Genomic DNA, 15,306 nt, shown 5'->3' on the forward strand with positions numbered 1-15,306 from the left:
TTCTCAGCTGGCTCATCATCCATTCCAGGCAGAGCTCCATGCAATCCAGTCTCACATAAAGGGCAACTCCTGCTCCTCACCCTCCTGTACCTGTCCCCCACAGCACACTTGCTGTGCTGTGGGAGCCTTCCTGCTGTGTCTCTGTGACTCCAGTAGGGTAGAAGCCGGGTAACTGCACACAGGTTTCTAATCAGTAAGACAGAAAGTCTGTTTACAAGCACTGGAATCAACAGTTTGCCTCGGAAGCCTGGTGGGGGTACAGGAAGGAGGGGGGGAGTCTGAGCAGATGCTGTAAAATTGTTAGAGCCTCCTCCTTCCTCACTCTCACTTTTCCAACTATAGCATTTTAACTTCAAAGCATTTTAATTTTGTAATTTCCAAGTCTTTTAGAAACTACACATGATATAATGGACTAGTTAAGACTGATTTCATCTATTTTTGATCTCTCCTTTTAACATTACAGCCCTATCTTGTCATTTATGCTTTACCTTTCTATGCTGGTTTTGCATTAATTGACTTTTGGTGAGGAGGGAAAGAAGTGATTCTCTGTGAGGAGCTGCTAGCAGCTTTCTCCGTGCCTGGCACAAGCACCTGCTGGCTGGCTCTGAGAATTGGCACACTGCTAAGCCAATTACAGAAGCTAGTAATGCCTCTGTGGTAACATATTTCAGAAAGAAGAAACCATGGGAAACTCTCTTTCTGCCCTTGGAGGGGTGGCCAGTGGTGCAGCCAAGCCCCTTCCCAAGGATCTCTGTTTGGGGGGACATCCTGGGGCCACGAGCACCCATGCGGCTTAGACCACGTGAGCAACAGCAAGAGGCATAGCAAGCCTGATGAAGTCAACTTTTCATCAATCTTTTCAATTGACAGAACTTGGGAACAAATGAACCAATGAACGCCAATTCTCTCCCGAGTCAGGAAAAAGAAAGAAGTGAGGAGAACAACATGGTAACACTAAGGTCTGTGAAAAAGAGGGAGGGAAAGGAGGAGGAGCTTTGAGAGTCAGAGCTGAGATTCTTCTGCAAGCCATGGTGAGGACTATAATACAACAAACTGTTCCCCTGTAATTCATGAAGTGCACGGGGGGATGCAGCATTCACCCGCAGCCCATGAGAAAAGGCACTCGTGCTGGAGCGTGTGGATGCTGAAAAGCTCTGATCTGGTGAGAGGCTTGAACAGAGAGAGAGAGAGAAGCCCTGCTTTGAGAAATAGAGAAAGAGGACCCTTGCTTTTATACTCTAGAACAGCTCATCCTTAAAAGCTGCACCCCATGAACTAAAAGGCCCACAAAAAGCAGTTGTGGGAGGACTGCAAGCCGTGGGAAGGACTTCACGTTGCAGATTTCGGGAGGACTGCTACTCGTGACAATTAAACTACGTTGGAAAAGCTCACTGAGAACTGTCTCCCATGAGAAGTACTCCATGGCACAGCAAAAGAGACTCCTCTCCCTAAGCGAACTGACGAACGATACTAAAAGGTGGCAAACTGACTAAAAATCATTTTGTCTCCCTGTGCTGTCGGTGGGAAGGAAAAAAGGCTGGGGTGGGGTGAGAGGTGTTCTAAAAGTTTATTTTAGTTCTCATTATCATCTTTTAATTCTGTTAATGATTTTTTTTTCTTTATATCTTTTGAAGTTTTGAGCTCACTTTGCCCTCAAAGTGTTTTCTCCTAATCTTTATCTCAACCCATGAGTTTTCCTTCCCCTCTACTCTCCTTAACTATAGCAGAAAAAGGTGAATAAACGATTTCTTGTGGGTGAGCTGGCATTTGGCCAGCTTCAACCTGTCACACTTTCTAAATCCACCTGTACCAAGAAGTTTTGTTCACTTTGGTTCACAAAGTGCACTTAAATTGTTTGTCTAATTCTTACAGTCTCCCTGTGCTACTCAGTTGTTGTTTAAATCATGCTGCCTCTAGAGTAAACTCATAATTACCAACCATTTTGTAGCTCAGGCTAAGGTGTAACAAAACCCAAAAATCAAAAAAAGCTTGAAAATAAAGAAATGCTGATATTTCCTGGATTTGTTACAGAAGAACATGTTTAATTATACAAGCACATTAAATATTTTTAAACTAAGAAAAGAAAACTTAATAAAACGCACAGGTAACTCATTATAAACTAGAGGAAACTAAACACCACACAGCTTATATTAGATGCATAATGGAAGTTAAATTATCATGAAATTTATAGGTGCAGGCGGCAGACACAATATCAAAAAACAGAGGGTGCAAAAGCAATATGGTTCAATAGTCAACTGGTATTTCTTACCTGGCAAAGAAGAATTTATACAACCCCACACTTCTCTCTGGAAAGTAAAAACGCAATTAAGCAAAAGCAAGTCTACAGAATTAGAGTTTCTAGCAGACTCAAACCAGCAATTTCAGCATTTTTTCACTGGGTTTTAAACAGCTGATTGGAAGAATTCTTATGCTTAAACATCTTTTAAAGAAGTGCTATGATAGAAGCTGAGTACCATTTCCTTCAATGAGAGGGCTGCTATGCACAGACTATGGAATCAATAGCAGCCATTTTTGCAGATGCAGAACATAATGAAGTTACCTGGAATACACAAGCTAGTCAACTCTATCAGTGTTCACAGAACTAAACTGCAACTTAGACAAAGAACAAGATTTGTCTAGGACTAAGGCATGTGGAGAAGCTTATTGCCCTGGCATTCCTTCCCACCAGCTTAAAAATACCTTAAACACACATAACCACACAGAAAACAAATTTTATAAAGGGTTTCAATCACACAGACACAGCAAACCATACTGTCACACAATAACACATCTATCTATCATCACAGGAATCGATGACTTTCCAAAGTTGCAATGGATATGTATTTAATGATTTAACACTGTCCTCTATCTGTGGAAGTTTTCTATTTGGACAAGAGGGAAAGCAAGATCCAAAGAAGATGGTAAAGAGCTGCTACTTCTATGAGTTCCATCCCTTTGGTTCAGTTGACTTCCTTTATTTCATAAGGAGACTAATGGTTGGACTCAATGACCTTTAGGGCCTTTTCCAACCTAAATGCATCTATGAGTCCATGAAAAAAATCACCTCTTGTGTTGACAGTTGTTTTTTAAATTAATATCAGTCAATACCCTTTCTATCATATTTCTCGAAGGAACACGGACAACACTATGTCTGTAACCAGTGCTCAAGAATATTGACTGTCTGATTAAATTTAAACCTGTCTGCTCATCTGTGAAACGGCACCAGAACACCTGTCCAACAACAGAAGAGATATCTGAGAACAGCAAATATGGTATTGAGCTGAACAGTTAACTATTTTATATATCTAGATATTGTCAGTTCAGTGATACTAATTCAAGATCCACACTGGACAGCTGACTTGTCATTTATAAATAGTTATAAAAATCATCGGGTCATTTTTCACCTTTCAGATAATCTCCAATCCTGTCTTATCAGAAGCACTTCTATACAGATAAGATTCTACTTGTCTTATCAGGGAATGAAAGATAAAGAAAACCAGTATCAAACCAAATGCTATTCATCACTTCAATAGGTTTTCATGACAGATTTTACTCATACTAGAAACTGTCTCTAACTTTCTGAGACCTCACAGCTATTGACTCACAGAAACAAAAAACTGAAGCAACTTTGACACACTGAAGGAAAGGATCTATAAGGGAACACAATCTTGTTGCTTATTAAATGTTATTCCCAGATTTACTACTCCTACTCATTGCCCACTTGAGCTGAGCATGTGCTTCAGGCTTGCTGCAAACAGTACTGATACTGTTCAGAAGTAACAGAAATTACCAGAAGAAAGCAGGCTTTTCTGACTGCAAAAGGGTGCCAAGCGATAAGACTCTAAAAAATTTACGATCTGAATGACCATATTTATCTATTCCCTGATTAGATCATCCTTAGAAGAGGGAGCAGATTACACTCTTTTTTTAGTGAAACTAAAGAACTTTAGTGACACTACAGAACTTTCAGGAAACCATAATCTTACTTATCCAATAAAAGCATTACTTCATTTTCTCAGATAAGGCCATAAAGAATTTGGTGCAGCTATCAGGGCCTTCCTGTCTTAGCCCAAGACCTCATGGCTTTGTGCCATATACATGTTGGAATGTATGATCTAATTTAAGTCACTACCATTAACATCCAAGTGACAGTCACCCAGTACAGGTTTTTACAACGTAGATATGATTTTCATTGCATTTTATAGCTTCTACATGCCACCTTATTGCAAGTAATATAATTTATGATGGCTTTACAAAAAAAAAAAAAATCCTACTTTGAAGTTCAAGTCTCATTTGAAGAGCTTTTCTAGCTAGCCTTACCATTGATTCTGGACAATATTCAGGTGCTCGCTGCAGTAAGTGCTTCAAACGGGAGTCACTCTTAGAAGACAAAATCTGTTAGAAACAAAACACACCTTAAAACATAGAGAATGTAATGGCACATCAAATACTTATTTCAATTGATTTCACTGTTTTTAGTTTCTGTAATACCTACTCTTTGACAACTTTGCCTAACAGTATGTACAGAATTAAAATCTAAGGTTTCTTTTTATGTATTTGTAGTTTTAAAAATACATTTCACTTTCTACAGAGAAGCAATTTTTTCTGTTTAGAAGAGAATGAGAATTTCCTCCTCAAATATTTCAATCAGAAAGTTTCTACTGAATGTGGAAGGGCAATGTTAACTAGAGGATTTCTGCTGCACATATCAAAATACTGTACAACTCAATTTACTTAACTAACCTTCTGCCACATATTACATGACTTTAAGCAATTAAACTTCAAAAAAACCCCTGAAACAAGTAATTTCTGTGGAACAAGGTAGAACAAAACCAAGACTAGTTAAAGAGAGAGTCAAAAACAACAAGGGAATGCACAGTACCCACAGGTAAACTGAACAGCCAAGAGCTTGCTAGACTGGATGGAATACAACTGAGGATGTTGAGGATGTTGTTCCTTTAGCATCTAATAAAGTTTTACTTCTAAATTAAAATAAGAAACTGTTCAACAAGGGGAATGGAAACAGACCTATTAATGTGTGAAATGAAACTGGACAGGATATAACTGAAACAGATGAATTTCAGAAGGAAAAGTACATTACAGTTCTATTCTAAATTTCTTCTACTCCAACATGATAATGTCAGTTCTATTCTAATGTGCTAAACTTATTGAAAGAAGATCAGGAGAACAACAGTGCTTGTTTCAGAAATGAGAGAAAAAAAAGAACTGCATTAGAATTTTGACTCCTCTGAGGTCATAGAATAATAAAATAATGCAGGTTGAAAGGGATCTTAGAAGATTACTTATTCCAACCTCATACTCAAAGAAGGGTCAAATATGAGACCAGACCATGGTGTCAATCTGTTATTCTTTCCATCTGTCCAGGTCATTAACAAAGACATTAAACAGGACAGGTCTCAGGGCAGACCCCTTTGGTATTCCACTTCTAGAGGAAAAGTAGGACCCTAACCTCTATCTCTCAGCCTGATTTTACAACTGTTTTTTTATTCATCTAACTGGCCATTCCTCAAACTCACCTGATCCTCAATGGATACAAATACATTGAGGGAATTAATTTTTAAAAACTTGCTACAGACAACACAGATGACATCCACGCCTTTCCCCTCATCCAGAAATCCAGCCTTATTATCAATCCAGGTCGGGCAGGAATGATTTATTGACACTAAATCACATGCTGCCTTCAGCAACAGCTTCACATTTTTTCTTCTTCAGTCTTTAACTACTACCATATAATATCTTGTTGGCCTTGACATCCTCTACGAGTCTCAATTCCAGATGAGCTTTGTCTTTCCCTATATAATCTTACTTGGCTTGACAAATGGTCTAAATTCCTCTTGAAAAACATTTCCCTGCTTCTACACTCTCTACACCATATCTTTTCTGCACCAAAGCTTGTTCATGACTTCTCTGTTTATCTGAATCAGATTCTTAGAACATTAAGGTGTTTTCCAAGGAGCAGGGATGGACTGTCCTTATCCTTGGAAGAGGGTATGGACAGAGTTCTCTGGAATGATACACAGATGAATGCTGCCAGGGAACTTATCACTGTGGAACTCCTCAGAAATAAATTTAGGGAAAAAAAGTCAATTAAAGAGAGGCCAAATTATTCCTTGCTACAGTATCTGATAGGCTTAATCAAATTAATAATGAAAAGGAGATGACACTAAAGCTAAGAGTGGAGGAATACTTACTAAGAATGCAAAATAATTAGGTGTTTGAATCATGTTAGTTGACAAACAAGTCTGTAATCCACATTTTCTTTTTCAAAGGTCTCACAGTAGCTGATTTACTGGTTAGTAGAATTTCTCACCCTTAATCAAGCCTTTTTCCTTAACTGGCAGGATCCAGGGCAACATCACTAGGTGTCCTGTGCCTTTCACCCTAGTCCCTGGGCTCCCATGCAAGGCCTCCCACAACACTATCACTGGTGTCCATATGGATGAGCAGACAATGGGTAACAGTCGGAAGATCAAAAAACCCTTGTGATTCCTCCAACATCCTAGATCTGAGTCCCTGAAAACCAAATACCTCAGCCAGAAAGCCTCATCTGCAGATGAGTGCCTCCATGCCCTGCAGAAGGGAGTGTTTCTCCTGGTATTTATAATCTGTTGGTTAGGCCAAGATGGCTCAACAAACCTCATTCCTCCTCATCTGCTCTAAGGCCCAAAATCCAATCTGCAAGTGCATATCCAAAAACAAGGGCAAGAAACCTCTCCCTCCTGTCAGCTGCACAAAGTAGTTAAGTTACAGAAGATGAAAATCAGTAAAATAATAGCAGACAGCTCCTTCAGTCAGCCTGGTGAACCATACCAAAGGATCACACAGAAAATTATGACACCAGCCTGGTGTGTGGTAGCTAAGCTAGCTCCTTATAGAATACTTTGAGGGGCACCAGTCCTCCTTCAGACTTGTTCTAGACCTCTCACCACTAAGATTCTGGGAATGCTGATTATCCAAATGGAGAGAGATCATCCAGATGAGGCCAGATCAGAGTATCTTGCAAAACCCACGGAAAATTACGTAATAATTAGAACCAGTATAGCAGAATTGGGATGGAATTTGACAGTAAAAAGCTGGAGGCCTTTTATGAAGAGCCAATAAGAATTCACATGATAAGCTGGAAACTTCAAACCAATGAAACACAAGAAAGAAATGGAGAGATGATTCCAAATGCCGTATCAATGCAGCTATTCACTTTTTTTTTTTTTTTTAATATACAGGAATGGTTATCTTTCTCTTATATCCAAGTTCAAACACAATTTTTAAGACTGTTACGCTTTCTTTTATAATGCCATGTATAGTTTTGCTTGTATTCAAAGAGATAAACTTATGTTGCAAGAGCTGCAAGAATTATTATAGGAATTGCAAAGAGACTGTAAGACTTTTCCTTGTTTGGCCTAACAGTATGAAAGCTGAAAGAAGATTTGGTTGTATTGTCTAGAAATATCAGGGAGGGAAAAGTGCAATTTAAAGTGAAAGTTTTGTTAGTACAATCAGATATAAACTTTATCATAACCAGGTTTATTGCTTGAACAGCTCCAGAGTAAGCAATGAAAACAAGAAAAGAGGGCAGGTATGACCTAAGAACGCAAATATAAAAATTGTGTCTACATCTGTGTAAGTTTTACTGATGTAAAATTCTTACACAGACAAATAAATGTAACTACACACACACACACACACAAAGCTGTACAAATTACACAGGTATAAATCTAAACACAGTTATGGAAAAAATACTTTCCAAGCTTGAATTCAGGACAAACAGCCTTATGAACAGAGTAAGTGAGCAGATTTTTGCTGCATTCACAAAGCCATTTATCATAATGAGATGTTAGTGGATAAACAAGAACTGGAAGGAAGAAAGAATACCAGCACCTTGTTCTTCAGTTTGAACTCCCCTGTGCTTTAGAAACACATAAGATTCATAAATTCTGTAAAATACCTTCACCTCTCATTTCCCAATGTACTTATCACTTCTTGACCAAATTGTGGCCTCAGGTTGGTATTTCTATTTCTCCTCAACTTCAGCAGAACCCATTTTCCACTACAAAAGGAAAGAGAACTATGGTTTTAAAACTCGTAAGTTCTCATTTCCATACTATTACATCTCACAATTCTCACATAGCCTCCAGACAGAGGATCATTAGCTTACAAACTTAATGTGGCTACATCGTTGTCTAAAGGCACAATTTCAACTCTGACGGAGTTAAATTTAAAACAAGCTTACCTGTTCACAGACATCACGGCACATTAAATTGTCCTTTGCATGGTAACAACAAGACAAGCCTATGGAAAAGCAGGGGGAGGTAAAATATTTAAAGATTTAAATTAAAAATATTTAAAAGATTTGAAACATTTAACCATCACTTCTGAACACAAGTACACACTTGACGTTCCATCAGGACAATTTTCTGGCCCACAGATAACCGTGGGAAATTTTCCTTCCCAAAAGGTCAAAAAAAAAAAACCAAGAGAAAGTTTTGTTCTGAAAACAAAGATCTTTACAAGAAGTCTCACAGGCACACCTGAACACTCACTGCCACCAAAATGAGATCTCACTCCTCCTGCCTCTAGTCACATATCTGCTACTTAACTTGCACTAGCTTGGCACATGGCAAATTCTTTCATGAGATAATGCAATTTATTAACTCAGGGGAAACTTAAAAAAGAATAAATATGAAAAAGTAAACAAAAACTCCACCAAAAATCTCTGTAGAGAATATACACCTTTGTAAATTGAATCATCTCACAAAATCTGAAAAGTGCAGGAATCAATTAGGAACAGGTGGCGAAGGAAATCAGAGCAGGGGCCTCTTTTCACATAGCTGCTCACTGAACATTGAATTCTAAAAACCTTGGAAATAAACTGTAAATTGTTTCACTAGTGGTGGATGATTAAGACTGGATTTGTCTTACTGGATGGAAGTCACAGAGCAAACACAGATATGAGCACATCAGGAGTTAAAAAAAAGAAAGAAAAAAGAACAAAAGAAAACAACCTGAAGCACCGAGAAGTCACAAAACACAGAAGCTTAAAGCAGCATTTTTAGCATTATACTCTGCTGTGCTTTGTACCTCCTACCATTCAAATATTTTGCTCATTCGTGGTTAAGTTTCGCAAATATAAAATGAATTGAACAGTGCCTTAGTATCCATTTTCATCACTTTCCTGTGTTTGGACCAGTGTTTTAGGAAACAGAGTTGTCCTTCAAAGCTTTTACTTCCACACACAGGATAATTTTATCATTACAGATTTCTGCTGAGCTGCATTTGAACTATGTATGAGACCGGGACAACAACAAAAGAAGTCTTTTTCACAACACCTTACTAAACAGATTTTGACTGAACCATCAAGAAGGAACTTGGGCATTGACTCCTTACAATATTAGTAGGTTTATCAATGATAAGCTGAGCCAGAGTGTGTCATATTTTATTCCACTAATTTTTACTGACTCTCTCCTGAAACTAAGCCTCAACAGAAAGCAGAACTATAGACGAACAGTGAAATGCCCATAAATACCTTGGTGACTGCAGTCTTCTGCTTAAAAGTATTACATGTTTTGTGGTTTCCATTCCTGTGACAACAATGCCATCTATGTATTAAAAGGTGTTTTCCAATATCTGTTTCGAGCTGCCTTCTTTTTCCACCACTCTTTTTTGGTCTTGTCAGGAAGTTACAAACATAGATTCCTCGAATCGTTTGGGTTGGAAGAGACCTTAAAGATCATCTAGCTCCAAACCCCCTGCCACGGGCAGGGAGGGACACCTTCCACTAGACCAGACTGCTTAGAGCCCCATCTAGCCCGGTTCGGACACATCCAGGAATGGAGCATCTATCCTCTGGGAAACCTGGACATGACTGGCATTCTGGAATGCGAGCACACATGACCAAGACATCTGCTATCACAGCTTTAATGCAGGGAGCTATTTTACCACTATCCTTCTCGTTATTAAACGTCTTGCCCTCACATTTTAAAATTACTTTGTTCGATACCACTCTTCTACTGAAAACAAGGAATACGAGCCCTGGAGCACACTGCCTGTTCTGACACTGCATATGGCAACCCAGGTGTCAGGTTTTACCCATTTTGGACTATTTCAAGCCACAATCCTGGGAATTCATCCGCAGGCAGCGTGACAGCCGAAGGCACACATCCCGGCCCCGAGCCACGGGACGCGCTGGGGCAGACGAAGAGGTCCGTGCCCGTCCCGCTGCCGGAGATCCGGCCGCAATGAGAGCTACGGCAGTGCCTCTGCCCGGCTCTGCTCCTGGCCGCCGGGATTGCGGCGGGCGCTCTCCCTCCCCGGGGAGCCGGCGCAGGCACCGGCCCCGACCGGCACCGGGACGGCGCCGCTGCCGCTGCGGCGTCGCCCCTCACCCCGGCTCCCGCATCCCGCCCCGACGGCGGCCGGACAGGAGAGCCCCGCGGCGCCGCATCCCCGCGGGCGACGCCGCCCCTGCGCCATGTTGTAGAGAGGGACCCGCGGAGCCACCTCCCCCCACTCCCTCCCCCGCGGTCGCTACTCACCGGCCGCCGCGGGGCACAACAGCGGGGCCAGGCACAGCAGGGCCCAGGGCCACCGAGCGGCCGCCGCCGCCATGGCCGGGTCTCGAACCCGCGCCGACCCCGCCCCGCGACCCCCGCCCGCCGCACGGACGGGCGGACGGAGGGACGGGCGGGGCCTGCCGCCGGCAGCGCCCCCTCCCGTCGGCCCCACGCCGCCGCCCGCCGCTCCCATTGGCTCAGCCGCCCAGCCAGGCCACGCCCCATTGGCTGAGTCGCCGCGCCAGGCCACGCCCCCGCCCGGCCGCCGCGGACATTCCAGCGGGTGCTGAGTGTTCCGGGCCCGTTTCCTCCTCATCCTCATCCTCATCTTCCTCATCCTCTTCCTCATCCTCGGCCCGGTACCGGGCCCGCCCGCGGGCGCCTGTTCTGTGCTGCCAGGGCCGCAGGCACCCCGCAGCCTTCCCTTCCCCCCGGCTCATGGAAAACGGCCAGGTCTGAAAAGAGGACTAAGGAGAGGAGAAGGGGGCACAGACTCGGTTGAATTAGTTTATTTCTATTAATATAGGGTATCTGAATTATTAACATAATTCTAGGTATCACTTCTGGAGCACTGGTTGCAGCCTTACAGTACTTAAGAGGGGCTTACGAAGAGGAGGGAGAGTGTCTTCTTACCCAGGCAAATAGTGGCAGCACAAGGGGGGATAGTTTTTAACTGAAAGAGGAAATATTTAGATTAGATATTCGGTAGAAATTCTATACTCAGAGGGTGGTGCATAACTGGAAGAGTTTCCCAGAGGAGCTGTGGATGCCCCATCCCTGCCAGTGTTGAAGGCCAGGTTGGCTCTCAGCAACCTGGTCTAGTGTAAGGTGGCCCTGCCCTAGGCAGGGAGTTTGGAACTAGATGATCTCTAAGGTCCTTTCCAACCCAAACCATTCTGTTTTCTATGGCTGCAAGACAACTTTATAGCGATGTTTTCTGCTTGAAATTACTTTGTGTATCCAGTGACTGCGAGGGAGAAGTGGCCTCACTGGCCCCAAGCATGGGCTAATGAAGGGGAATGACCCCTGGGCTGGGAGGACAGAGGTGAGGAGGCTGTCGTGGCTACACATTGATGCTGATCCATCATCAGTGTCAGATTCAGCCCACAGGGTGTATAGTTAAAGAGTCTGAAAAAACTTCTGTACAGGAGGGCCACCACTGCAGTTTACTTTCCATGTAGAAATCAAGCTGTAGAAATCAATCAATCAAATTCCCCCCCTTTTTTTTTTTTTATTTTTTTGTAAGAATTAAAGGAAATTGAAATGTAAGCTGTCCCATGGAGTTAAAATGAATTTAAGTTACTGCTCATTTCACACTGGCCATGTGACCATTTTGCCTTGGTTGTTCCAAGGTGGATGGATCAGCATCCAGGCTTTTTGGATGAGCACCTTAGCATCCCACTATCAGATTTTCTGTCAATAGTAAAACAGGAAAAATTTTAAGAACCTATGGAATTCAGTGTCCCACAAACTGTTTTTCCTTTTTCCAATCTAATATCCCAGCAACCTCCTTCTCCAAAGACAAGCTACCAAGTTGTTAATGACTGTGTGGTCTTTTATAGCCTGAAGAATCTGTCGAAACCCTTTAATTCCAGTATCAAGTTATAAATGGTCCAAAACAGAAATCAAAAAACAAACCAAGGCAATACAGGAGAACAGTAAGTTGAAAAGTTTCCTCTCTCTCTTTCCACCAGTATAGAGTGATTAAAGTGCATTACTTCTTTGTTGACCAAAGCCGTAAAAAATAACAGTACATTTAATTGTATTCTAATTTAAAGTCTTTTATTGCTATCATTGTGAATTCAAGAAAGTGAAAAGTCTCAACTGTAACCTTTACAATAGATCAATTGTTAAAGATGTTAAATTACACAAAACAATTTTCACACTGGACCAGAAATGATGCTGCTATGTAAGTGAGGTTATAAGTCAGTTAAATAGCTGGGCTTTCCCCCCACAATTCAAAGTTAATTTCTTCTAATTTTTTTCTTGGGACTTAAAATTCACGGCGAGCCCACGAGGCGGCAGCAGATCCCAAAGGAAAATAAACCGAATTTGTGGGCTGGTTTAGTTTCTCTGAAAATACCAGGTACCTGAACAGTTCAGATGCATTTTTCCCAGTAATGCTGAGTGGTTTAATCTGGCTTGATTTTGAATGAGGCTGAACTGCTGTACATCCCACTTCCCCTGGGTGCAACTTATGTGCCAAGCCATTAGCAGCAGTAATTTGTCCCCCGAGCAAACAGGCAGGGAAACAATGCGGGTAGGTCTGACAATTCAAAGGTCGTTCATTGTCACTCTAAGTCACCTCTTCAGTTCCAGATGAAATATTTGAGACCACTGAAAATATTTCCTTCACTTTAAAGCAGCAAACTGAACCTTGAAATAATATAAGCTTCTAAAATTTGGCTTTCTGTAAGGGTGGTATGAAGTTTAAACTAATTGTTCTATAAAACAAAGACTGATGTCCAGATGCTGAATCTGCAGGCTACTGTTTTCTAGTTAAACCATGTGTATTGGCCTTTTCAAAGCAGCATCCATTTGAAATTGATTCCTACCCAGTATTTAAGAATGAGAAGTGAAATTCTGGCACTTGAAATCATTAAATGCCTCAGTGTAAAGCAGTTTGCTACAAATATGCTGACAGCATAATTTCAAAGTCTGGTGGTAAGACAGAAATTGTTCTTCAAGAGCTGTGTTGTTTTTTGCTGCTCCTGTCAACTGCTAAGGAATATTTTATCCTGTATGCTGTATTTCCTGTTGCCTAGAATATAATAATGTCTGCTCATTCAGCTACACTTTTTGTATTACCTTGAATAATTAGTTCATTATATTTTGTGCTGAGTAGCATCTGATCCTGCCTTCTTAGCCTAAAAATTGCTGAATGTTACTCCATAATTTATGTTGAAGTCTCCCTTAGCAATAGGCAAAGAATCTAATATAGTCACTGTCTATAGTGACTATAGACACTGTTACTGGTCCAAAAACACATTCTACCACATTCTACTGAAAGAGATCTGTCATGATCAGGGTCCCCTCAGAAAGTAAAATGATGCCACATTTTTCTCAAATCCAAATTGTCAATGTGGCAAATCTCTGTGTGTTTCAGCAGAGTACTTTGTGGACTGAAAAGAGTGTCCTATATTTGAAAGTTACACCTTGTATCTCATTTGAGATGTGCAGTGTTGCTTTGCTGCAATTCTCAGGATATCTGCACTTTGCAATTGGAAAGTTGCTTACAACACCTGTGAACTTATCCTTATTAGCATTAATTTGCCTAATCTGTGTATCAGCAACTAGATACCTGCATGATAAGCCAGTGCCAGATTCCTAGAGTGAGTTGAATCGTTTTCCTGTGCTGGGGCTTGTTCGGTTTCATCTCCAGGTTGGAACCAAGGCAGAGCATTGCAGCTGCCTCAGGGCAAACTGAGAGGAACTGTGGGACCAGTCCTGGGGCTCTCCCTAACAAGCTGCTAGCTAGTAAGTGAGGATGTTGCCTGTTTCTTCGGGCTAAGCATGGATTTCCACAACAAAGCCTCTTTCAGAGATTTTTTTCTTAAACAGGCAAACCTTCTTGTTCAGGCAAAGCTTAAGGATTTTATATTTTCTCTGTTAAATCTGAGCCAGCATTTTCCACCTGACTTTCCAAATAACTAATATGAATAAGAAAGATTATTTTCAAATTACTTTTTTTTTTTTTAACCCAGAAAACTAGATTTTTTATTAAAAGGAAAAATGTTAATACAAAAGGTGAGTTCGGTGAGTGCTATTACACACATCAGAAGCAGTGTGCATTTATGCTGATAAAGAATGCTGTATATAAAGCAACACAGATGTGAAATTAAAGCAAATGAAAGCCCTACATTAATGCCAAATACAATGTCTGCAATTAATTTTGAGCAAGTTGAACATGTGGTACATATTAGTGTTCATAAAATCTTGCCATAGGCAAATAATTAATGTTGCATACATCAAGTCTGGAAGGATAGCCAACTGAAAGTGATTAAATAATTGAAGAATATATAATTAATTAAAATTTGCTGTGAAGGTAATAAAGAAGTAAATAAGATTCTGTCATCATCAGTGAACTCAAGAAACTATTCTATTGTTTTGGAAAGGAATTTGAAAGGGATCTCATGTTTGCTTAGAGACAGTTTTGATGTTCACAAAGGTACTATAAGAAATCTGGCTCTGCTTCACTTTGCATGACTTTTCTCAGCAGAGCAAACCACCTGAAGCTAAAGTTACCTGTCAGTCTAAATTTTAAGCTCCTGAAATCAGTTACAGGGTTACAGCCGTGTCTGCTTCTCTTCAAATGAGAATGCTGAGTGAAGTAAAATACACTTCTTGGTAACAGAACTAATGAAATGGATAATTTAAAACCAGGCTGTGCACTGATGGAGTATCAAGACCATTCATTCTCTTTGTCAGAGAAGAACTTCATTGGTGAAGTGTAATTCCTATGTCCTTCCATGCTAAAGAAGGTGATGCTTAAAAATAATGCCAAAGAAATCACTAAGATAACATATCTGCTATTTGGCCAGATGCTTCTTCCTCTCTATGCGGCTTTGTATGCTCTGCAGTCACTGTGCTGTGTACTCTTTATAATGGAAATATGTATTAATGGATCTGTATCAATTTGCTGCCTTCAAGACCACTGCATGAGGGCCAGGGTTGCTAGAAAGTGTCTGGAGCACCTTCATGTAAAAGACCCTCTAATTGGATAGATCATTTAAAAATT

At 40.9% G+C, this 15,306-nt stretch overlaps 1 protein-coding gene across 2 annotated transcripts in view; it reads right to left on the reverse strand.

Annotated features, from left to right (window-relative positions):
• The window catches only part of RECK (reversion inducing cysteine rich protein with kazal motifs), a 46,076-nt gene extending 35,425 nt beyond the window's left edge, over window positions 1–10,651 (reverse strand). The window contains exons 1-4 of one of the 2 annotated variants that reach the window (XM_014254571.2): window positions 10,551–10,651; window positions 8,249–8,307; window positions 4,321–4,395; window positions 2,270–2,306 (exon numbers count right to left, since the gene is read on the reverse strand). In XM_014254571.2, coding sequence (XP_014110046.1) covers window positions 2,270–2,306; window positions 4,321–4,395; window positions 8,249–8,307; window positions 10,551–10,623 — 244 coding nt within the window. In that variant the 5' untranslated portion in view covers window positions 10,624–10,651. Of the gene's footprint in view, window positions 1–2,269; window positions 2,307–4,320; window positions 4,396–7,969; window positions 8,060–8,248; window positions 8,308–10,550 lie in introns of those variants that run through there. The other variant, XM_014254572.2, reaches the window with a different exon arrangement.
• Window positions 10,652–15,306: the final 4,655 nt, after the last annotated feature.

The sequence above is a fragment of the Pseudopodoces humilis genome, chromosome 1 (genome assembly GCF_049639895.1).
Source record: "Pseudopodoces humilis isolate 2021_Gansu_Grassland_sample_001 chromosome 1, ASM4963989v1, whole genome shotgun sequence".
Taxonomy (NCBI): Eukaryota; Metazoa; Chordata; class Aves; order Passeriformes; family Paridae; genus Pseudopodoces; species Pseudopodoces humilis.